Here is a 26816-nt window from a genome sequence, read left to right as displayed (position 1 = left end):
TCATTTTTGCTGCAGTTCTTCCTGTTATTTCAGTGACCTTCTTTGTTGGTTTTTATGCTTGGGATAATTTGTATTCAGCTTTATAAAAGTACCGGGTAGCATGCTGAAAGTAGAAATCTCTGTGATACCGATTACTCCACTTGTAAAAATGTTTCTTATCCAAAAAAAAGACCTGCTGCCTGACAACAACGATCTACTTGTTTCATGGGGAAAACATGATCAAAGTAAAAAATGAACTGCAAACAACAAACAAGCTCAAGATAAATTGCTTAAAGGATTACTGCACAGGTTATGGAAAACACATTATAGATTGGCATTCTGTTTAGTTTATGGGTAAAGCCTGCAAAGATGACTGCAAGTCTCCAACAAATGTAATGAGCTTCTGAAAATACTGTAATCCTGTATTTTATTACAAATACTGTCATATGCATTTCAATACCAAAGGCTTATACGTTATCTAGTTATGTAAATATTCTCTGCAAGGCAACAACAAAAAGGCTTTCAGTGCTGATAATTCTTTAACAGTATGCATATTAAAGCTTACTTGCATCTTACAATCTCAGACAAGCTTACCTGATGGTCATTAAAGCATTGCTACGTAAACACAAAGTAACAGGCACTGCAACAACATGTATTTTTTGAATAATAAGAAGCATAAATCAACAGTATAAAAATATGACAGAAAACCAGAACATTCTGCAAAATCAAGGATAGATGAAAAACCACTGTAGTACTTGTGTCTACTTGGGATGTGGGAATACTTTGCACACTTACACTGCTTAACTGCTCCTTGCCTTGCTTGGACACATCCAGAGTCACTACATGGCGGAGTGGAGTACAACAAGTATGCCACAATTTGAAATGTTTCTGGCTGACGGTGATGGCCCTGACATATTTGTCATACCTGTCAACCTCAGAGCACGAAATCTGGAAAAAAAAACATAAATAGAAGTGGGACAAAGGACCAGAAAATAAGGACAATTTTTAAATATTGCTCTTATAAACTTAGAAACATAATAGAATAATAGGTCTTGCATTAATATAAATTTTCTGAAGGGAATGACATCTGAAACGCAAATGTCTATAATTATTTTCTAACTTCTGTCTTTAATGAGTTGCAACTAATTTGCCAGGAAACCACAACTTTATAAAAAACAGACCAAAAATGTGATGACAAAATATAAAATAGCCACACAATACAGCTGGGAACCTGTCAAAGAAGGGGCACTTTTTTAATATTAGAACTAAGTTGAACAGCTGGCAAAATAAGAGAATCTATGTGCATTTCTGCAACAAAAGTAATCTGTAACTCTGATCCTTACAATTATTTATTAATTGTAAACCCTCCACATTTCTTCCAAAATTGCCATTTTGGGGAGGGATTATTAGGAGGAGAGCAACATTATGAGTCAAAATCAGAGACAGTTGAGAGGTTTGGATATACCTAATTCTATAAAGCGATGTATTTGCTCATACCTCTCAACCTCATAATGCAGGAAATCCAGACAAGCTCAAATATATTGGGGGAACAAACAGACAGTACTAAAAATTGCTCTTGTAAAAACTTAGACAGTTGATAGAATAACAGGTCTTGCTTTGCATGCATTTTTCTGAAAGGTATAAAGTCTGAAATTCAATGTTTGTCCTTATTAAGTGACTTTATTCCTAAATTATTTGCCAGAAAACCACAAATTTTATGAGGAACAAACCAAAAATAAAAAGCAAAAATCTATTCATTCTGCGAACATCTGGACAGTTGAGAGGTATAGTTCAGCCAGGAAAATTGTGCGGAAGAAATCCTACATGAAGGACTTAGTTCGTTAAGTGTGGACAATAAGTACCCCCCATCAAAAAAAGAAGATCTAAGAGAAGTGATTGCTTCAATCTGGCTTCATCACTTTCAGAAGCATTCAGACTCAATTAGTGAAAATATTCAGTAACAAAAAAAGTTTGTGCTTGTAGACAGTTGATTTAACTGGTTCCTAATCGAACACATCCAACCAAGAACTGGGAGGGGGCGTACCTGAGCTGATCAGATAATCAATAAACACCTTCCTGATTGTACTAAATTATATTCCTTGTATAATACAGTACAGTTGTTAGAGGGTGTTTTAAATGTATTGTTTTGAACAATTTTCCAGTAAACAATGAAACAAAATGCATACACCAATAATGACAAAACTGCCCAATTCAGAACATTTCCATCTTAAAACTCTACTCAAACTTATACAATCCACCAGTATCAGTAAATATGCACAATCTCTGCAGAAGTAAAAGTCATCTAAATAAATCCACATTAAAGAGATCTGTACCTAATGAAGAGGTTGCTGCTAACAAACAACTTTATATTTCATTGTTTCATCTACAAATAAAGTGCCTATTGCCCTTGAGGAATAAATTGTCTATGTTTCATTAAAAAAATGATAAGCTAGTAATATTGCAATAGGGAATGGATGGCAAACTGATCTGATAACAGGTCATAGTTACTAAGTATCTCCGCCAAAGAGAACATTCTCAGGACTGCAGCATCCACCCCCTTTAAATGTACAACATAGTGCAGTATCAGCAATGCATCTAAATATTGTGGGAATAGAACCCACAGTCTTCTGCATCAAATGCAAGTATTCAACCTGTTATGCTATTAACAATATAAAACTCAGCATAAGCAGCACTAAACTTCTCTTCCCCTGAAGCTCTAAGCTCCTTGTAAAATCCACTTGACACTCAACTGTATTTCTCAACTTTGCAGCACAAGAAATCTGGAAAAAGCCAAAATTTATTGGGAGGCACAAAAAGCACAAAAAACAGGGACACATTTTAAACATTGCTTGTATAATCTTGGAAAGTTGCTAGAATAAAATGTTATGTTACCACCATGCATTGCACCGCCAAGTCTTGGACTCAGGACCCTGTGCACTATAGTCAGAGAAACATACCACTATGCCATATAAGCTGCTTCTTGAAAGGCAAGACCACCTAAACTTAAATGGCTATCATTTAGTGAATTCACTTCTCACCATAGTTCTCAACCTCTTTGCACAAAAAACCTGGACAAAGCCAATAATGGGGGAATACAGCCCCCAGACATATTCAGTGAATTCAGTTCTCACCATAGCTCTCAACTTCTTAGCACAAAAAAACTTGGACAAAGCCAATAATGGGGAATACAGCCCAAAAATAGGGACAATTTTCAAATATTGATCTTATAAACTTAGAAAATTGCTACAATAAAGGTTTTTGTGTTACCATGTATTTTTTGAAGACTATGAAGTCTGAAATTCAAATGCCTGTCATTATTTATTACAAAAATCCAGAAAACCACAGATTTTATGAGGAACAAAACAGAACAGATCAAAAATATGAGGCAAAAATCTGAACAGTTTTAACAAGTGGTGGTAGGTAGATAATTCAGGCTCTTGCTACCTGTACCCAAGGTACAGGGTTTGAGCCTGAGTAACTCTAGCCACCAGGTATATTTAACTGGGGCATTTCACACACTCCAGTTATGTTGCTTCTGTACCCTCCTTAGTCTCATACTCCTCCACCCTGAATGTGGTTTCAGCAGTTTCTTCTGGCCCTCCTACTCTTGTGATCAAACTGTTTTAGTGTATTCATTACTGTTGGGGACAAGTTTTCTTTGCTACCTTTCTGCTTGTCTGATGTATGTGTCAGTGAAATAAAATGCAGACCCATATCCTGTAATTAATGTACCTTCCCTAGTTTCTGTTATTTTCATATGTTATATTTGCTGATGCAGTTGTAGAAAAAATGTTGAGACTACTTGGAGAAAGAGTACACTCTTTGGCAAAGCCTGAGAGAGAGATTTTTTTAAATAATAGCAGTCCCTAAATTCTGACTCATAGTGCAGTGTATTTTATTTAAGCTGTAAGCCATATGGTAAAATGTGAAGTGGATGAATGCAATGACCTAACATGTTACATTATAGTATTTTTTTCCAAAATCTCTTTATTTCAATTTTCTTTTTTTCCAAATAATAACAACAATACAATAACTCAAAAACACAAATAAACAATACAAATACATATCTAAAGAAAACAGACAGCAATCTTGTTTCGAGAAAATTTTATATATATATATATATATATATATATATATATATATATATATATATATATATATATATATATATATATACACTAGAAGTCACTACATCGTCAAGTAGAGTATGAGAATTCTTATGTTCATTTGGTCTCATAAGGGATAGTGGAATGGGGGTAGTCTATATAGAAAGTAAAGATAGAAATTCAACCATTTACTGTATGGTTAGGGAAAATATCTACATACACATATACTAAGAGAAGGGAGAAGATGCAAGAAAACTGGTTATACTACATTCATTTCTTATTAAAAGGTTAACTTTTCATGTCAATTTGTGCGCAAATTTTATTTGTCAAGAATTATATCTAGTAAGTAACCCCAATATTTTTGGTAATAGCATTTGTTTTTTTGTTTTTGAATAAACTAATGTGAGATGAGATATATTTGATAGCAAGATTGCTAAAATTTTCCCATGTAATTGGTGACATGACATGCCAATTCTTTGTAATAAAGAATTTAATAAGGGCACACATCAAAGACATGTTTTAATATTTTTGGAAGTTGATTGATGTTAATGTGCAATATAGCTGTCTCCCATGTAAGGGTTGATTTTTCATATCCCATCTTCTCTAATCTTACTCTCAAGGAACACCATAAGTTGTGTATCTTAGTACAGTTCATTATAGTATTAACTGAGAAGGTGGACTATATATATAAAACTTGCGAAGTCAGAAAAATGTTGTTTCTCATATTTGTTTGCCAAAATGGATTAACACCAGACTAGCTTAGAGAACACAGCAGTATCAGGTTCAAAATGTTATAGAAAAGTTATTCTGTCATCTGTCCACACAGCTGTCATCAAGAATGAAAAAATGAGAACAGAGAAAAGTAGGGAAGCAAAGGAATAAATGATGTTATTGATGTGATCTGAAGCTGAAAGAACGACAGATTCATGTGGGTGTTAAAAGCTACATGCTTCATTTGTTTATTCATGCTAGGTACTGTTTTTATCCTGTTCAGGACTGTGGGGGATTTGAAACCTGTCTCAGCAGGAAGTGGGCTTAAGATATAGAACTCGTCCAGAACAGGCACTGCTCTTTCACAGGATTCACTCACCTAGACAGACAAACACACACACACACACACACACACACACACACACACACACACACACGCACACATGCACACAAGCACATGCACACACACACAGACACACACACACACACACACACACACACACACACACACACACACACACACACACACACACACACACAAACACACGCACACACGCACACACACACGCACACACACCACTTTGAAGTACCTGTACATTCCCTGAAGCACCAACCACCTTCTGAATTACACCAGTTCCTTCCCTTGCAGCTGCAAGATGAGACAATTCCTTCCCTTGCAGCAGTGAGACGATAGCACCAAATATGAATTCCTGAGCCAGGAGCCAATCACTGACTATTTATGCAGGTATGAGACTGCAGATAGATATTGCAGTCTGATTTCCTTACAGTCTATGCAATTTGTAACCACATAGACTTCTGGGCATCAATGTACAGACACCTTCTCATTGTAATCTGGACTGGTTAAATGGCAGTCCGGATAGCAGGCATGCATGCACAGTTCCGGTACTCAGACGTGTCCTCATTGTAATCCGGACTGGTTAAACGGCACACCAGACAGGAAGCATGCATGCACAGTTCCGGTACTCGCGGCTAGTTATTCTGTTTTCCTTTTACAGCTGGGGGGGCTGCAGTCCTGCAGTCCAATAGCACGAGCCATCCCTGAAAGAATGTCATAAAACAAAACTAAATAAACAAATAAATAAAACTGCTATGCATGTTGTATGCATTTTTTATGAAATGGGGGTTTGATGAATTGGTGGGGAAAATGAAATGGTACACGGAATGCAGCAAAAAATTACAGAAAAAAATATATTGTATGGTTTATATTCTGAAAGGACACCTGTATAGGTCTATCTTATTTGCTTTAAAATAAAATGTGAAAATAAAAAAATTCTAAATTATATTATTGGCTATATCTGCAATATTGAATTACACATTGCATGCGTGTGTGTGTGTGTGTGTGTGTGTGTGTGTGTGTGTGTGTGTGTGTGTGTGTGTGCGTGCGTGTGTGCGTGTGTGTGTGTGTGTATGTGTGTGCTGCTCCTTGATTGTCAGGATAGGTCCAGCTTCACCAGGACTTATATACACAAGTTGGATAACTTGAGTATCAGTAAATGAATGAGTGAATGCATGCATGAATGGATAAATGTGTGGTGGCAGGAAAAAAAGAATATTGTATACAAGGTACCATTGCACTCATCCTGGAGTTTCTCCAACTATAATGGCCTTCCAGAAAAGTACATTTAAATATGCTGCATCTTTTATATATCACAACCTTGTCTTGGCCACTCTTAAGACCCTAAAAATATAAAGTCTGTTGTTCTTGAAATAATTTTTCTGTTAATGCTAGGTATCCCAAAATGGCAATCTTTTTAATTGAAAGTACAATAACAACCATCCTAAGTGATCACTTGGAACCTGCATATATTTTTGAAAGCTTACAACCATAGTCAGAATATTGAAATGCATATTACATGTCATATATCTTTGTGTCATTAAAAAAATAAGAAAGGCTGCAGTCAATGCTTCACGTAGCCAGTAAGAGTGCTTGTTTACTCTACACTAGCAATTGGTAGATTAATGCAATGAAAAATATATTTTGTCTTCATGGAAAGCTAGATAGCTCTAGAAGTGGGCAAGCCAGGGATTTTTTAGAAAGAGCCACTCCAGAGCCTCGCCAAGGGTCTGCCTTGGCTCTTTAAACCTATTAAGAGCCAACACAGATTTCTTAAAGTAGAGAGTAAAAGACCAGCATTGAGCAGCATGCACAAATGCGCACAAACACACACACTCTTTTTACCTCTATGAAACCAGCTTGATGGTCAGCTGCTTCCACATAAAGTCCACCTGCCTCAGCCAACAAAACAGATTGCGTCTTTGTGCACACATGCTATTTGTTTAAAAGTAAAAAAAAAAAAATGAAAGACAACAATCATGTATTTTAACTTGTTGCTCATGATGACAAACACCATCCTCACCCTTACATGTGATATGTCACTTATTAATAAAACAAAATGCTTCAGTGCTTGATAAGACCACATTTACAATTCACTATGTCTGTCTATGGCTCACAGAATTTATACAAATAAGCAGATGTACATAAAGTAACACATTTCAGATTTAGCAATACTGAAAACCAGAGCTGCAGTTAACTTGGGACTGGAAAAGCAGTTTCAGTCACCTACAAATTAGCAGGTATTATGTATCCTTTTAGGACAAAGGAAATTTCATTTCCTCTTTCACAGTTTATATGAAGCTACACAAAGCACAAAGCAACCCCCACAGAAACCCAACTCTTTGTTTCAAACACTTGGCTATACAAGCACACACACACACACACACACACACACACACACACACACACACACACACACACACACACACACTGAGATTAATATAGCACATTAGCCTGTCATATTCTTCTGCAGGCATACAACCTACACCACCAAACGTTGCACCCTGATTTATAAATAAACATATTGAATGAATCTTCCAGAGAAACGGTTGTCCAGATATACCTGGCCATGGCCTGATGTGGCTCGGCTCGTTCCCAGCTTGTTAAGAGGCAGGAACCAGAGCCCGAGTTGAGCTGTCTCAGTCACCTGTAGGTACCTCTATATTTCAGTCTGCCGTATTCACAGCTACTGCATTTGATAATGTATGCAATGAATTCAGGCTGTAAAATCCTGAGTACAGTGTATTAATTCTGTCATAGCTCTTACATGCAGAAGTTGGTATTGTTTGGTTTATCATATTTTATTAGCATCTTATATAAATCTGATCAGTCTTCAATTATGTACATTAATCTTAATATCCCTATCTAGTCTTGCTGTCCACACCTTGCTATTTCTACAAACTATGACAGCAAAATAAGGAGTCTATATTTGGGGCAGTAGAGAACACCTTTATCATTTGATTAGGTTTTTTATAAGCTGCCAGTCTCAAATTTCTGACAGAAAAAGTTTCCACATATATTGACTTCAACCTAATATGTTACATCCAGCATTAAATGTTTTGTTGTCATACAGCTGATACAAGAAAACTGTAACACTCTCATTCTGTTTCAGTAATATTTTAACAAGACAAAAATTACTGTGTTTCCTCTACTAGGATGACCCATAAATAGTATCCAACAATCTTCACCACTGCAATTTGGCAGTGACGCAAGAAATAATCTCTGACTAATACTACAACAGAGAAATATGCAGGCTTTGGGCAAATGATTCATATTAAGATCTGTCCTTTGACTGCATATACTACATGACTAAATGCCCATACTGTTCTTTGCTATAGTGTGCTAGCAACAATTTTATTTATTCCTTACTTCTACAAAGTTTACTTAAAAATTACAGTGCTATGTACAACAATGTTGCTCAGAAAGTCAAATGTCTAGTATTATAATGATTTAATAATATTATTTCTTGAAGGTGGTCACCTTGAAGACATACATGGTACACCCTACTCCTGGTCAGTTATGATAGGTTTATTGAATTATTGATTCCTTTTTTGAATTGTTGACTGGAGCAAACAGTACCACAATCTGGACTGTCATTGTGCATAATGCTACTATGTTTCTATTGTTCTGTTGTTTTATGCATGTTTATGAATACAGAATTAAAACCAATGAAAGCTTTTAATCTGCCATTTAAACGTTGATAATTTGTTTCAATTTTTATTTTTTCAGCGGGAATAGGCCAGGAGAAAGACAACAAATTAATTCTCAAGGTATGTAACCATTTGACACAGCTGTGACTATGATGTTTTATGTTTTTAGCATTAATTAGCATTACTAATAATGATTTAATATTGTACATTGTGGTTGATAAACTAGCCCAAAACAAGCAATTTGATTAGTGCAGATATTAGTTAATTTCCTCTGTGATTATATATTATTATACCTCACAGTTAAGCGTGTGTCTAAAGCACTTACACACAGCCATGAAGGTATTGTTATGTAACTAACAGAGAAAGGCTTTGGTGCCAAAAGAAATCAGCATCACGTTGAAACTTTGGTAAGAAATGAAGCAATGAATAACACTTTCCATTTCAAACTAAAAGTCACTCTGTGTTAAACCATCCAGTGTGTGTGTGCGTGTGTGTGTGTGTGTGTGTGTGTGTGTGTGTGTGTGTGTGTGTGTGTGTGTGTGTGTGTGTGTGTGTGTGTGTGTGTGTGTGTGTGTTGGGGATCATTGCAACACTGCTCTTTACAGTATTCAAATCACAGCTATACCAAGTGCATTACTTTTATCCATGAAATATGCAAGCTGGCTGAAATGTCAGGCTGAAATGTCATTTTGCACATGACAAACATTTCCTGGAGGATTCATTGTCCCAAGAGTAAAAGGAAAAGCTCACGGTCATAAATTAAAAACCAGTTTACTGTGTCTTCACTTCAGGTGATGCATTTGCGTTCATATTTTTGTGACTGAAGTGTGTGTCTTGTATTTGTGAGTTGCATTACAGAAAGTGAAGGGTGTGAAGTGCTGTACTGGCACTTTACCACATAGGATTAAGGCCATGACATTTCAACAGACTTTAGACAGTATTTTTATATTTGATTCTTTTAGTGTCTGTTTCCTTTCCTTGTCACACTGGGCATGTCAGTATACCACAATGCTGTTGGATAGCCACTGAAAAGGGTTACTTGTGTCTAGTATACTCTTAGTGTGGAAACTCTTTAATATATATGAAAGACACACTTATGCCTCTTTTAATTTGACTTTCTGTATTCTATCTGCAATCTGAACTGTACCTGCCTACTGCACTGCAAAGTATTTCTGTCCTCTCTGTAATTTTGTCCACTACCTGCCTTCGGCACTGTGATGTATTTCTGTCCTCTTTGATTTTTCCAGCCAAACTTCTAATACTCTCTGTAAATATAAAGGTTTTATTTTCCTGTTATCCCAGACCTATTTCTTCCCAGTCTATAGTATTATTAGTCCTATTTTTAGCATTGTACTCAAATTTTTAAAATGGGAGGTACTTAGACCTCTATGATAATTTATGTATTAACCTGTAACAACATTGTCTGTAAAAATGATTTATTTTGCTATTTTTTTTTTTTTTTCTGCACGGAGCTTATCTCCCCGGGCCTCTGCTGAAAATGGATATGTATCCAGTTGGACTAGCCCGGTCAACAAATGTAAAATAAATAAATAAAAAAATAGTAGATTTGTCTGGTTCTCAAATAAGCAAACAAGTAAACATTGTCATCAATTACAGTTTTCACCCTGAAAAACTGTCCTTGGCATTAAACATACCCCGGATTCTCAAAAGCTTGAAAAGAGTGCAAGATGAGTGCAGGAGCTCACGCAGACAATATGTCTGCCGTGCGATCCAGGAACAGCCGGCAGGGGCGTGCACGAGAGCTCCAGCACTAATCCTGCATGGACTAAGCCCTGGTATGCAAATCACCTCATTTGCAGGAGAAATCCATTCAAATGAGGTGATTTTGCAATCCAGGAAGCTTGCAATAGTCCGTGCAAGACTAGTGCAATCTGCAGAAATGTACTTGGTTTGTAACCGAGTACATTTCTGCAAATTCCAAAATGGAGCTATGACAGCTCCAAATAAAAGCTGCATATCATTGAGGAAGCATACCAATGGCCAAGTATAAGGCCATTGGCATTGCAAACTGTTAAAAAAATAGAAAAATCAACTTTTAATTTTTTTTTCACCGATCTCAGCTGTTTAAGCATAGGGCAGCGGCGCACAAATGGGATCGGGGGAAAAATAAGAAAATAAACTGAAAATGAGCATTCTAACTAAAAATCAGTGTTCTGCCATGCAAGTCAATGGCAGGCAGAAGACAACCTGGCCAGTGAGTAGTGGTTGCTAAGGGGGGAGGCTCAGTGTGGGACATGTAACTATGCATTAACAGGCAATCCTATGCAAATGAGGGAAAGATTAGTGAATCCCAGATTTTCCCAGGGTGTGAGGCAGGCCCCAAGAGTATAAGAGTATAAATAGTTGAGTGCAAGACTAGGATATAGGTGACATCATGGGGGTATGTGTCAGGCATACTGTAAACAGATTGGAAACCTGTGGTTCGGGATTGCTCCTAGCTTAGCACAGCTAAGCTAGGGGTGTGTCTAAATCTGCCTAGCACTCTTTACAAAGTGCAAGTGGGTGTGTGCACCGCGCACCAGGTTTTACAGGAAGAAAAAGGAAGTTAAACCAGGAAAAAGCAGCCCTATGCAAATTTGAGCACTCTTTTTGCGCGGCGCGCACACGGGCTTAAACAGGGAGCAATGGGAAGGGAAAACAGCAGTAGGAAGGTAATCAAGGAGAACTAGCTTAGCTGACAGGTGAAATGTACCAGAATCAGCCGTTTACACAGGCAGCAGACCAGCCCAGCCCAGCACACCACTATAAACTATGCAAACACCTTTCTCCCTTGTTTTTCCTAAAAACTCTGCACCACCGGTGTATACAGATGGGGAAATTTTACAAAATGAAAGCAAGAGAAAAAATGTTAGGGGCTGCTTTTGCTATCATAAACCAGCATGTGCAAGAGGCTGAGGGTGTTGAGGATGTGAATGCTGCTGAGCAACCCACAGCAAGGAGACAGAGAAAAGTGTACAGACCCAGGGTAAGCTACCAAGGGCTACATGAGCTGGAGATAGTGGAGCGCTATAGGGTGGATAGGGCCCTCCTGCAGCAAATTTTTGAGCTGTGCCGGCCACGCCTGACACACAGAACTAACAGAGGGGACCCCATCCCAGTGGATACCAAGGTATGTGTAGGCCTAAGAATACTAGCTACAGGTACCTTCCAAAGGCCAACTGGGGATATGATGGGGATTTCACAGTCATCATCATCCTGGGTACTCCACCAGTTCCTGGATGCCACGTCAGCACATGTCAGTGAGAATGTATATTGCCCCATCACCCATGAGGCGTTGGCCAGCAATATGCGTCTCTTCCACCAAATAGCAGAATACCCTAAGGTAGTGGGTGCAATAGACTGCAGACACATATGCATTAAAGCACCAGCAGGTGAGCGGGGTAGGGTCTACATCAACAGCAATGGCTTCCCCTCCATCAACTGCCAGGTCATGTGTGATGCCCAGGGCATAATAATGAATGTGTGTGCTGGCTGCCCTGGAAGCTACCACGATTCCCACATCTGGTATCTGACACAGCTGCACCAGACATTTTCCAATGAGGGCATCCCACACGGTCACCTAGTGGGGGATGCTGGATATGCACTGGAGCCATGGCTGATGACACCCATCAGAAATGCACACACACCCGAACAAGAACTCCATAATGTGGCAACACAGAACACGAATCATAATAGAGTGTGTGTTTGGGATACTCAAGTCATGGTTCCAGTGCCTGGACACATCCGGTGGAGCCTTGCAGTACTCACCAACTACATGTACCCAAATTGTACTTGTATGTGCCATGCTGCACAGTATGATCCTGCGGAAACAGCTGCAGCAGGAACATTATGGGGCATGGCCACACAGTGCCCCCACCAGTGCTAAGGCCTGCACAGATGCAGAGTGACTCGGAGGAGGAACAACCTGAGCCTGCCCCAGTAGGCAGAAGGAGGCATGCCCAGTATGCCCTGGCCTTGGCACAGTGGCAATGCATAGCACATGCACTGACACAGTAGGGACACAGGAAATTACACCTCTCTCCGACTTGCACATACAATAAAAGGGATGCCAAACATGACACTACCTGTGCTCAACCATGTATAGGGAGTGTACTATGTGCATCCGACATAGGCAGCCCTGCAGCACCACTCTCAGTACTGGGACACCCACAAGGTAAGTGACTCACACTTGCCAGTTAGGGGGGGCACATACCCAGCAACAGTCACAGCCAACAGGATAGGTGTAGACAAACACAAACAGATGCTGTACTACGGCCTCTGAATGAGCCCTATGGGTAACCCCTACCCCAGGCCTACACAGACAGACTGCAGCAGGCAAGCCAATGGGATGTAAGTTGTGAAGGCTAGGAAGTCAAAAACTAATATGTAGGTAGTTAAAGCTAAGATCTGTAGTACACTGGTATGCCTCTAGCTAGCACGATACGTAAGACTACAGACTGAAATGTTGTACCCGACATACCAGTACAGTCATAGCAAATGTGTAAAAGTGTAAGGTGTGCCCCACCATCCTATGCACACTTATAGTAACAGTCAGATGTGCCCCCCACCCCTGTGTCGAAATGTAGAAACAGTCAGGTGCCCCCCCCGCCACTATGCAGAAATGTAGCAGCAGTCAATACCAAATGACTGATGTATACCCTGCAGACACAGCATGCTACCTGTCGGTGTACAACACAAACGTCAGCACCGCAGTACAAACTACCTGGACTTGATCCACACATGCAGTATAGATGGCCATACTAGGCCTGCTCACACACTTAAACACATGAAGGCCATGTCAGCAAACACCAGTGGACCAGACATATCTGGCAATTGGAGTTCTTAGTGCAGACACATGTCAGTATGCACCACTCCTGCCTTGCACACACAGTGGATAGGAATACAGACATATATGTAAGGACAGCACACTATAATAAGCCAAAGTTAGATGGGCATAGATGTGTGGAAGAGAGTGACCGTGACAAGGAGCCATCTAGGCCTGTTCCACCCAGCACAAAGCCAAAGGGCCCCATACACATGAGGTGCAGGTGTCACTCACTGCAGATACTAGCCATCAGTATCTGTCAGCATGACAGCGTGTTGCACGTGCCAGCTGTGCAGCATGACTGTACAAGGAAGTAGTCACCTAGTAGCTGTATACACTTACGTGTGGCATATGACCCTGTGTGTGCCTGCATGCGTCATGTCAACCCCTAGATGAATGAGTTATGGCCCATGTACACACCGCACTCCCCATAGCAGAGTCATGACAAGCCTGTCGAGGTCATCCAATATGAAATACACCATTGGTAGAGGTGTAGCTCAGTAATCCCCATGGCATGTCCCATAACTGCGTACCACTGTAGTGATAAACTAGTTAGGTAGAAGTCCTATCCCCAGACTTGGCAACTGTGCGAGTGTGTGTTTGTGTCCATATCTCTCTGTCTCTGACTGTGCAGAGAGAAATGCTTTTTAGGCTACTCAAACTCCGTACAGTTCATATACACAACTTTGGCAAGGCTGCTGATGTCACAAACCTAGAAATACACCTCTGGGGAATTCATAGCCCAATAATCTCCATAATGCACCCTGTATCTGCGTACTGCTGTAGTGTGATAACCTAGTTAGGTAGGTGTTCTAACCCCAGACCTGGCAAGTGTGTGTGTGTGTGTGTGTGTGTGTGTGTGTGTGTGTGTGTGTGTGTGTGTGTGTGTGTGTGTGTGTGTGTCTGAGTAGAGAGCAATATTTTTTAGGCCACTCCTACCCTGTATAATATATATACTCACCTGTGGCAAGGCTGCTGATGTCACTCACCTAGAAATACACCTCTGGGGAAATCATACCCCACTAATCTCTGCAGTGCATTCTGTAACAGTGTACTGCTGTAGTGTGATAAAGTAGTTAGGTAGGTGTTCTTACCCCAGAGCTGGCAACTGTCTGCTTGTGTGTGTCTGACTGAGTAGAGAGCAATGCTTTTAAGGCCACTCACACCCCGTACAATTCATGTACTAATTTTGGCAAAGCTGCTGATGTCACTCACCTAGAAATACACCTCTGGGGAAATCATAGCCCAGTAATCTCTGCAGCGCATCCTGTAACTGCATACTGCTGTAGTGTGATAACTTAGTTAGGTAGGTATTCTAACCCCAGATCTGGCTAGTGTGTGAATCTGTGTGTGTCTGACTGAATAGAGAGCAGTGCTTTTTAGGCCACTCACACCCCATACAATACAAAAAGTCATAGCCCAGTAATTTCTGTAGCGAGTCCTGTAACTGCATACTGCTGTAGTGTGATAGAGTAGTTAGGTAGATGTTCTACCCTCAGACCTGGCAACTGTGTGCTTGTGTGTGTCTGACTAAGTAGAGAGCAATGCTTTTTAGGCCACTCACACCCTGTACAATTCATATACCAACTTTGGCAAGGCTGCTGATGTAACTCACCTAGAAGTACACCTCTGGGGAAATCATACCTCAGTAATCTCCGTAGTGTGTCCTATAACTGTACTGCTGTAGTGTGATAAAGTAATTAGGTAGGTTTTCCAACCCCAGACTTGGCAACTGTGTGTCTTTGTGTCTCTGAGCGACAAACAATGCTTTTTAGGTCACACACACTCACACTCCTTAGAATTCATATACCCAATGTTGGCAAGGCTGCTGATGTCACTCACCTAGAAATTCACCTCTGGGAAAGTCATAGCCCAGTAATGTCTGTAGCATGTCCTGTAACTGTTTACTGCTGTAGTGTGATTTAGAACTGTGGTAGGATTCCATCACCACCCATGGCAGTTTTGGATGTTTTGCGTGTGTTTCAATGTCTGTGTATGGAGCAATGCATCATAGGCTACTCACTCGCAGTACATTTCAAAAGCCCTACTTTGCCAATCCTGCTGATGTCATTCATTGTGAAATACAACTGTGGGGAAAAAGTTCACTGTAATCCCTGTGGTGTGACCTGTAACTGCTCTATGCTATAGTGTGATATAGTCCTTGGTCAGGGGTTCTATACCCACACATGACAGTTGTGGATGTTTTGTGTGTGTCTCACTGTCTGTGTAGGGAGCAATGCATTTTAGGCTAGTCACTCACAGTACAGTTGAAATGCCCTACTTTAGTAATCCTGCAGATGTCAGTCACTATGAAATACACCTGTAAGAAAGAAGTACTCCAGTAATGTCATTGGCGCATACTGTAACTGTGTAGTGTAATAAACTAGTTTGGTAGGGGTTTAACTCCCAGACATGACAGGTGTGTTTGTGTAACTCGTATCCTGTGTAGAGATAAGTGTGTGATACCTGTGGCCAATGTGGAGGGAGTTTTGCTTATTATATTTATGGTGGCCCGACTATATATCACAATGTCGACTATACAGGGATAACAGATGTAAAATAGCTGGGAAGCTGGGGTGCAAAGCCATATCCATACATGTGACATCAAGGCCAGCCGATCCAAATTAGCAACCCCACTATTACCCAGAGCACACACTCAACCCAAGTGTCATACGCACACACATGCCTAGGCAACAGCCAATATGTGGGTAGTACACTGCATATTGGCCACTGATAGTAACTATGCAGTGATAGCAGTGGGCTACAGAGGGTATGTCACCCTGCCCATCCGTCCAATATGCACGTACATGCAGACAGTGCACCTCCACTATGTTCCTCAATGGACACCTGCACTACCTGTGGTGCCATCACATGTGACTCACAACGGACATACCATGCCTGACAGCATGCCTATATGGACAGATCCACTGATATTAGGGAATGCTGTTGGCATACAATCAATGTAGATGAAGGGTAAACCTGCTGCCCATTACTAGTTCCTGCCACAGGTGGGCAAGACTGGCACAACTGATGATAAGCTGTGTTCAAACATGGGCCAGACACCCCAGGTACAGTTCCACATGTCACTGTACGTGCATGTGGGAGGTGTGCACATTCCAGACACCATCCATGTCACGGACTAAGGAACACATACATGGCATGTGGTGTACAGCATTGGCCACACACAATAGTCACCCAGCTGACTGGATGGGGGATGCAATACCCACCTGTGTGGGCAAATGCAGTAACTACAGCCCTTAGCCACAATGCACACCATTGTCATGTGGCCTGATGCCATGGTATACCCAATTGCCTTCCCTTGTACAGCCTGCTGGCACAGTTGACCACCACACACCCGTGTAGACATGCACCCATGCATGTCAGAACTGGCACCCTGTGTGTACGTGTGTGTGTTGTATGGTGTGTATGTCCACATCCACACTCACTACAACCCCCCAGGGCATACTGAAGCATGCTGTCTGATGTCTGGCATCTCCTCATACTCTTTGCCAAGTGTGTCAATGTGTGTGCATCCCTGTGTGAGTGTGCCTGTGTTGACACTGGCACATGTTCATGCAGACAGGCACATGTACGACTCCTACTGTATATCTACCGTATCCCTGTTGCAGATGACACTCACCCTGACATATATGTTCTGAGTGCTCCACATCAGGTAACCCATGTGGTACATCCAATAACTGCAACAAACTGTGATAGCACTACATAGTTGTCGAGGGTTTAGTACCCTGTGCTGGTAGGTGTGTTACACAAACATGCTTCAGTTTACCCTCCCACACCTCCCTGACATGTATCTGCATCTGTCTATCCCCCCACTCCCTCTCTGGTGGATGTGGAGACCCACACCTGCCTTGCTTAGGCAGCAGCATGTGTATGTTGCGTGATGCTCATTATCAGCTGATGGCCTCTGCATGAATTGCAGCCCTCCCCAGCTGATTGCATCTGGACCAGCTGTGGTAACAATCCCATAGCCAATTGCATGGAAACACACTCCAAATACTTAGGAATATCATGGTGGTGTTGGGCCTTTGCAATCGCTGTGAACAGGAACTAGATTTGATGTTTGGCAAACAGCATCCCAGATGGATTGGTGGTTTACCGCTAACAACATCCACTGTGAAAAGAGGGCAACCAACAGGAGGGGGATTTGCCTGACCTGACTATAGACTGTAAGTGCTGCCATACTGCATTTGGAGTAATGTTTGTTTAACAGTGTTTGTCTGGATATGCCTGTTGTACATGTCGCAATACCTCCCATGTCAGTTCCATGTATATGAGGAATCCCCATCTGCAGGATCATCTGCAGACTGGGCAGTGTTGTGCCTATGGTTTCATGTGTTAGCCACAGTGCATCTGTCTGTGGAATGCAGAAGGTAGTGTGAGGATTGCAGTCTGTAGATGGTGAAGGCTATGACAGTTACTGACTTCATATCCCTCATAGGACATATGTTGCAACAAACCCTGTCACAATGGAAATTATATGGGGTTATCACAATAACATGTCTATACTGGCCCTGTGTATGTGCTGTCAGCCACACCTCTGTCAACCTCTGTACATATGGAGTGCATGAAGTGGTGCTTATGTGCTGTATATCATAAATACTGTCATTATATCTGGAAACAAGCCAGTGATGTATTAGATTGCTACACATGTCATGTACAGTAGTGGTTGTATTTCATGACATAAGTTGGACATTCTGTGAATGATTGTACAGTACTGAGGTCTGTGTAGTGATGGTGAATGTCGGCAGTGTGTGTATTGTTAATATGTACCTCGGCCTGTGTACAGACTGTGGTAGATGTCATTGTTCTACCTTCCTTTCTCTCAGATGTTACATGCTGCCACACTGTACGTTACCGTTTTGCCGTACATGTTTGTAGTGCCATACACACACATGTGCCATACCACAGACAGCCATCATGACAAACTGTGTAGCAACCCAGCATATGTAGGGTCATTCTGTGAGTGGCACATATGAGGATGGTATAGAACAGATAGCCCATATACTGTAATATTATGCTAGCTTACCATATGTGGCTGTGGCTGTGTTCACATTGGTTGTGGTTAGGCACTGTCACACAGGTGTATCTTACCCTGTGCTGTGACATGGCTGTCAAGCCTGTTATATATGCAGGTACATGTGCATTACCCCATATGAGAAGTAGGCCAGTGCAGAGCCAGTCTGCCTGTAGCCTGCACAGTGCATTGTTACATGCCTAGCAGCTTAGTATACTTAACCAGTAGGATGTTATGTGCAGATACTCGCCAGATGTACTGCTGCTGGCCCTCCCTTAAAGGTTATGTATGTCAGACAGAGCAGTGGGATGCTGTACAGATGTATGTCAATATTTACTGGGTGGTATGTGTCTATGGCACCCCTGTACCAGCGGTCATTATGTGTCAGGCCAGACAGGAGTGTGTGAATCCAACACCTATGGTGCCAAATGCATACCAGTAGTTATGTGTTACACCCATCTACATGGCTGTCTACATCCATATTGTCAGACTGTTACACATGTGGTGCACTAAGGGATCATGTGTATACCTCTGGCCTGTACAGGTTGTGTCCGAAGTTCCACATATAGTGGCCAATATCTCTGCTGCACTTCACAGGGACATTACATGCTAGCAGCGGTACCTTACAATGATTTTCTTAGGATGTCTGTCAGTAGCCAGTGGCACACGTTATAAACAGATGTCAGCATCCACACACACCATGTTTGTGAAGACAATTCCAATGACAGTAGCAACAGTCTAGTAATATACCTGCTATACATAGCTGTCATCCCTTTGCACTACTACTGTGAAACTGTAGGGGCTGGCGTACGCTACACTCCATGTCCAGGACATATGGTGGAAATATATGTACATATACTTATCCAGATAGCTATATATATATATATATATATATATATATATATATATATATATATAAAATTACACATGTGTACTACATTGAATTACTACGGTCATGGCAACCACCCTCTATTACCCCCCTACAGCATGTGGCCGTGGTCCCTTTACATTTCCTGTGTGATGGACATCCGTTCTGTGTGTGGGCATCAGTGATACATGCAGCAGGTAGAAATACCTCTTACAGGAGAACCTGCACACTCAGAGCGGACACATATTTGTAGGAGGTTCAGGAACTACAGACAGACTGTGGGTAGAGTTGTGTAAAGCTTTGCATAGTACTGGTGTTACAGGGTGTATGTGTGTACATACTAGTGTACCTTGGAATGCAGTCTGTCTGCATAGCTCACTACTGTGGGCCTAACTTCTTGCTGGGCAGAGGTATGCCTATCATGCATTGTCCGTCAACCACACAGGTCCTGTGTCAGATATGACACTGGCAGTGTGTGTGTTGCATGCTACCAGTACATGGCTACATCCATGTCTATATCTAACCTCAATACCCTGACTAAGGGTATGTTGCAGACTATCCTGTAACACCATCACCTTGCTTTATGTATGGCAACAGTGTTCCACATATATGCCTGTGTTCCAGCCTCTGTTCCACATCTACATACCAAGCTTTGCACATATCTCATGCTGTTGGGGGTTGTTCTGTAGTGGGCTGTGAGTATATCACACTGCCATTGCTGCCATTAGTACACTGCTGTTGTATCCCCTGCACATAAAGTGGAGCTGGGGCCATATATGTGTGGGCGTCACCTACACAACACATGTGCGCCCTTATGCACTGCAGAGGCCAGTGTATGTAACAGTGGTATATGGTCTTGTATTATTGAGTCCAGGTGGGGAGCACCATAAATGACCTAGGCTGTTATAAATGTGGGGATATCAGGGGTGAGCTGCCACAAGGTATGTGGATGTACAGTACCATATACTCCACCTATACTGACATTACTTACATGACTTGGGGTACTGCAAGCCTACTGCCTCCTGCAATACAGACTGTTCTGTGCATTATGCCTTGTTATGTTCCAGGTACAACACATTTGATCACAAAACATCTTTACCTCCTACGGAGTTTGTACAGAGTGTAGATAGAAGCTGCTAAACTACATACCTGCAGTACATACTGTTGATTGTGTGGTAACCTGTGGCCCAGTCTGTCAGCACTATTTTATATTCTGTAGGGCTTGGCTTGGACTGCAACATTTGTGAACCTTTCCAGACTACTGTATAAGTGTAACTGTTTCACAGTTGCAGTACTCCATTTATATGGTAGTCAGTGATTGAACAGCTATATGATATGGCATATAGGACTGTTATGGTACACAATTAAAGGAGTCCCATTTCTGCAAACCTGTGTGTGGTGTCTTTCCTATGACCTTTCTATGGTTATATGTTGCAGGCAATGATTTACATCAGTATGTATAGCCCATACGGTGTCCAGTTGTTCAGGTGTTAACTGTAGGCATACTGGCTGTTCCATATTGTGTGCACCTCCTACATATGTATCTTACTGTACATATATCTGCGTGTGTGTGTGTGTTTGTGTATGTGTGTGTGTATGTATATATATATATATATATATATATATATATATATATATATGTATATATGTATGTATCAGCATATATGTGTATGTGTAACTATATCCTGGGGACGTTGATGGCTTCCACGTATTACATGTCCTGTGGGAGGCAGACTGTACTTGGTAGTGTATTGCAGGGTACATGTGTTTGGCTGAGTCGGGATGCCTATTCATACAAGACGTATAGTGTATGGGGTCTCTCAGCCCTATTAACGGTGCATGTAGACATAGGTGTATTTGTTAATCTGCAATTGCTATCTACAGATGTATGGCCATATATACCTATATAGATATATTTATCTGCTAATAGATATATAGGTATATGTGCATAGATAGCGATATATATGTATGTAGAGTTAGTAAAATAACATATATATTTGAATATATGTGTATCTATACATATATGGGTATGTTGTATCTGTTAAGGTTGCACTATAGTTACACACGCAGACATCTAGATGTTGGTATACATTCTCTGCACTGTTGCATGACAGGACTGGCTGATATGTTTCTGAAACATTGCACATCTGTGTACCTGTCATGGCTTAGTGGTACATCGGTTTGTCTAGGGTGTGCAGGGTCAATGGTTTGAGCCCTGCCAGAGTTGTTTAATTTGTGGCTGGCCAGAACATGGCCCACTGAATAGAGAGTGATTAAGGCACCGTAAAGCAGTTGTAACCAGGTTTGTGTGTTCTGCCCAGCAACAAAATGAACTGGTCCTGCAAGGCTCGTATCCCGGACCATGCACATCATACACAAAGTGATTTACCATGAAGCCATGGCAGATATGCATAATCATGATGTTTCCACATACATATCATCCAGCCCAGGTATACAACACTACAGGGAATGTATTAAACCATGAAGATGTATTTGTGTGTGTATATAAATTCATCATTGAATGGATATAACATATCTATATATATGTAGATATAGATATAGACATATCTATATATATATATATATATATATGTATACAAATATATATAAGCTAATAAATACATATATACATAGATATGCATACAGCCATCAATATATATGTATATATCTACATGTCCACATATAGACAGCACAAGGAATGCATATATGTCAGCATATATATGGCTCACCTTTCAAAGGGAGAGATCCATGTGTCCAGAAGCTGGTAGGCCTAAAGTATGTTCTCAACATTGCACAATCCTGTAATACATGCATCAAATGTGCAATGAGCGAATGCCACTATGCATTCGCTCATTGCAGATTAGGCAATTTGGTTGCGGATGCCACTATAGTGGGGATGGGGAATAATTGCCTATCCCCACTATAGTGCACACTAGGAGTTCATATATCACAGTATGTGGGTTGTGGGGGGCCCAGCCCCCCAGAGGGGGGTGCAAGGAGTCATGCCCTCCACCATTACGATATATATACCGACTTGCAGTTCGAGAGTCAGCGAAGGTGTCTTTAGAACTGCAGTTCTCTTAATTAAGGTGCAGTAAGAAATGACAGGCTAGTCCTTTTGGTTTGCAGAAAGGGCCGTTCGAAGGGATGATTGTCCCCCTGTCAAAGGTGAACACGTATATATATATATATATATATATATATATATATCAATATAGGTATATATGGACATACATCTGTAGATGGAACTGAGAACATAACCACAACATATATGTCCACGTGCACCATTGATGGGTTTGAGAGACCCAAACAACATACATCTGGCATGGATAGGTATCCCCCCCCCAGCCAAATATGTCTGGCCTGCAATACAATACCAACCTTAGCAGATCCCATAAGCAGGACCCTAGATGACAAGGGCAGTCCATGTTAACAGTACTCCATCCCACCTGTAGGATGTAAGGCTTGCATTACTAACATATCATGCATTACAGTCAAGTGACATGTCATGCTTGGGGGAACCCCCTGGGCAGGTGGAGTAAGTAGCTGGGATCCCTCATACAATCCAATAGCCCTACACCTGACAATGGATTCACCAATGTTGGCAGGGACATCCACAAACCCATCATGTCAGCTGGGAACTACCACCCAGTAGCCTGATTACTGTGGTCTGCAGGGACATGGAACATACCAACAATGAACCCATGGCCAATGTCACTGGTTATCTCAACACACGGGACCCCACCAATGTTGGACTTGTCAAAGGCAGAGAATACAACCTGAACCTGGTATACCTCCTTAACCCAATCACGACAGGTGTAGATGAGGGTTAGGAGGTGCACAATGCCTATGTAGATCATAGCAGGCTATTGTACACCATCCCGCTTGTAGGAATGTGTGTAGTTGTTACGAGATCTACCTCCATTCACAGGATATGTTTCCACCAGGACTGCTTGGCATATGCCAACATACCACAGGTGCCATCCAGTGGGCATACAGTGTTTCACAGGTCAAAGATGTGTCAGTGCCATCCTCCACACTGTTGAGGTGTGCAGTACTACTGGGGTTGCTATAACTCACTGAGTGTGGCTGTTGTGGACACGACTGCCATAATTGCAGTTACTGTTGCATCTATCCCCCCACATATCTGTCTGTAATACTGTACAGTGTATGTAATCAGGTTGTTAGTTGTTGTTTACACCACTCACAGTAGTTGAGCGCCTCACACCCTCCTAAGGGTAGGACTATGCCACCGGCATTGGTACACACATGTTACTTAGGTGAGGATCGCAGTAGAGTGGGGAGAGGGACATACACCCTGCTGTTAGCATGTGCAATGTCATCTACATTGCTGACTGCATATATAGCACTGTGTGGTTGTGCCTATCCTGTCTTGGTGGGATTACATGTGCAACAGATGTGTTACCTGCACGAGGACATACCTCCATGTGTACAGTCCTATACCTGTACTGCATCCTAACCAAAGGCACTGTGTGTTGTACCCAGCCATGGCATGTGCACCACCCACTACACTTACTGGTGTCCACTGTAGAAGGCCTGCTGACACCACTACACCCATCAGCCATGCGGCACATGGACAAACACAACACAATCAGAACAGATACTTGTGACAATACAGCACTGTTAATTAAAGCTGTGATGCATCATGGCTGCACAGCTACACCTTCCAAGATATTAGCATTTTACTTTACTGCTGACAACATGCTACACATCATTCCATTGCTACACTGTTGTACAGTCACCCTGTGCATCAGAACCATGTTAGCCTGTCCCTGCATCGATGTTACGGATGTCAGGGAGCGGCACATGTATCATTATATGCACAGGGTGTGTTGTTGGTTTGTCAGAGGCCTAGGCTAAGGCATACAGTTGACAATGTGTGTGTGTGTGTGTGTGTGTGTGTGTGTGTGTGTGTGTGTGTGTGTGTGTGTGTGTGAGGGGGCTGAGTATTGTTATGGGCCACTGGTGATGCCGTGTGTGCAGGTATGTGTTTGCCCTAGGTTCATTGTTTATGTGTGTGTGTGTCTGCATGCACACAGTTCCTCCATGTGGCTGCCCTATACAGGGAATTGTGGGACAGCTGCAGACTGTACCTGGCAGGGTTTGCAGTTCACCGTCTCCAGCCATGGACACAGGACATGTGCCTAGCAGGGGTGCTACAGGCAGTATCAGATACAGAGCCAGACCGAGTACTGGCCCCGAGTTTGACAGACGTCCACTTGATCCAGGTCCCTCCTGGGACTGACCAGGGCCACGTGCACGTGGTCTGCTATGACAGGTTGTAGACAGCCCTCCCACAGTTCTGGGGCTGGTACTGCCACTACGGGAGTGGCTGTGACTGTTTGGACATCCATGATGACCTCCAGCGACTGGTGTAGCTGGCATATGTCCACGTGGCCATCGCAACCATCCCGCCCTGTCCTGACACATGGACATGACATTGTGGATGAGTTCCAATGTCTCACCCCACCGTCGATTCATGACCTCGGTGTAATTACAGATGGCACCTGCTAGGTCACGGATGCTGTCAGTTACAGCAGTGTGATGAGCCCTCTACACCCTTAGACCCTTACTGGTGTACCGTTCCATTCATGCCTGTGCCTCCATGACAGTCTGGAACATGCGTGTGGTTGAAATAGATGTGGCACATCTGCCAGGGGCATGATGACCAGCAGTGCTCCTACGAGCACCCCTGCACGTCTGCCTATGTGATACCCTGCCAGACATCTGGCTATGGGTGCTGTGTCTTGACACACATGCCATAGATACCACACTGTCCTGGCCCATGCCAACCGTAGGCTGTCCCTCAGCTAGGGCCAATGGTGATGAGGTGTGTAGAGGCAGTGTGACTGTGTGCATGGATTGTGTGGATACATGTGGGTTGTCAATCGGTGGCCCATTGGCAGCCCCTGATGACTCTTCCTGCTCCTCAACACACCTATCTTCATGGTCACTGTCTGTATCAGTGACATCAGATTCCCTGCGGGGGGGACCCAGCCCCACCTCGCCACCTGTGAGGGGAAAACAGAGAACAGACTGTAAGACCTGTACAACACCACTAAACAGTAAATACACACACACACACACACACACACACACACACACACACACACACACACACACACACACACACACACACACACACACAAACACACACATGTATGTGTGCAGACATGGTTACACACACAGGCATACACACATGCAGTCAACATACATGGCAACCCATACACTCCACCAGACAGCACCTATAGACAGCTCCCGCAACCCCATAACAGACACAATAGCAGGCGATGGTGCAGTACAGTATTACACACATACCTGTAATTACACACATGTCAACATGCAGAGCATGTGGGGCTCAACAGCATGCAGTGCAACTGTAGTCAATCCCCGTTACCAACATTATACATGGCTGTGATGCATGGCTTCTGTTTGTAGGTGATGGACCTCCCCCTGGAACCCACTGCACCCATGTCCACAGCATTGCTGTGCATCTGTTCAGCACACTGGCATGTACTGTGCACCATATCTCACAGGTGTACACACCATTGCAGGATGTGTCTCTGTGTGTCAGGTGTGTTTCCGCAGCTGCTCACAGCCTCTGTGTGTTCCTGGATCACATGTGGACATGTGTTTAGTGAATGCCTGATGTGTATTCACATATGTTATTATCAGTGGTGCATGTATGAGTGGTAGACTATCATTAGACCAACCACAGAGACAATGTACTGTACCTGTGTTGAGTGTAGAGACTATTATTGACCATGATTGGGCCCTGGCTGATATTGTCTGTGGTACACATAGGTTCATAGGTGAATACTGGTTTATTGGTCCTGGGACCTACATAAGCCTAGCCACAGGGGTCCCTGCCATGCACCACCCACTAATGTTATTCCCCTGTGCAACTGTCAGGCTGTGGCAAAGACATGCTACTAAGGGTGTATTCCCCATTACCCATCCAGTTGCCAAGTGTTTCTGTCAAGAAGGCCAATGAGTAGCATTGCCTGACATATATGGGTAGTCCGTTCCAGAGTGTGGGGATTCCCCAGGACAGGGCCCTATTCCTCCAGTATGTTCTGTATAATGTGTTGATTATGTTTGGGAACCTGGAACGTGTGTTAGCAGAAGGAGTGGGATGTCATTATATGTAGCATGTTCAACTGCTCTGTGTATGACATAGCTGTGTATGTTGGGCAGATGTCAGCTGTGCCTGGGCAATGTGCACTGGAGTGTAGCCACAGTTGTCTGAGATGGACTGTGTATTGC

At 42.3% G+C, this 26816-nt stretch overlaps 1 protein-coding gene across 1 annotated transcript in view; it reads left to right on the top strand.

Annotated features, from left to right (window-relative positions):
- LOC122809166 (sodium/potassium-transporting ATPase subunit gamma-like) overlaps window positions 1-26816 on the top strand; it is a 525290-nt gene that overhangs the window by 464972 nt on the left and 33502 nt on the right. The window contains exon 5 of the mRNA XM_044080454.1: window positions 8881-8921. Within this exon, the coding sequence (XP_043936389.1) occupies window positions 8881-8921 (41 nt within the window). The remainder of the gene's footprint in view (window positions 1-8880; window positions 8922-26816) is intronic.

The sequence above is a fragment of the Protopterus annectens genome, chromosome 8.part0 (assembly GCF_019279795.1).
Source record: "Protopterus annectens isolate FY-2018-M chromosome 8.part0, PAN1.0, whole genome shotgun sequence".
NCBI lineage: Eukaryota > Metazoa > Chordata > Ceratodontiformes > Protopteridae > Protopterus > Protopterus annectens.
The sequence above is the reverse complement of the archived record's forward strand: the minus strand, read 5'-3'. Positions and strand labels throughout refer to the sequence as shown.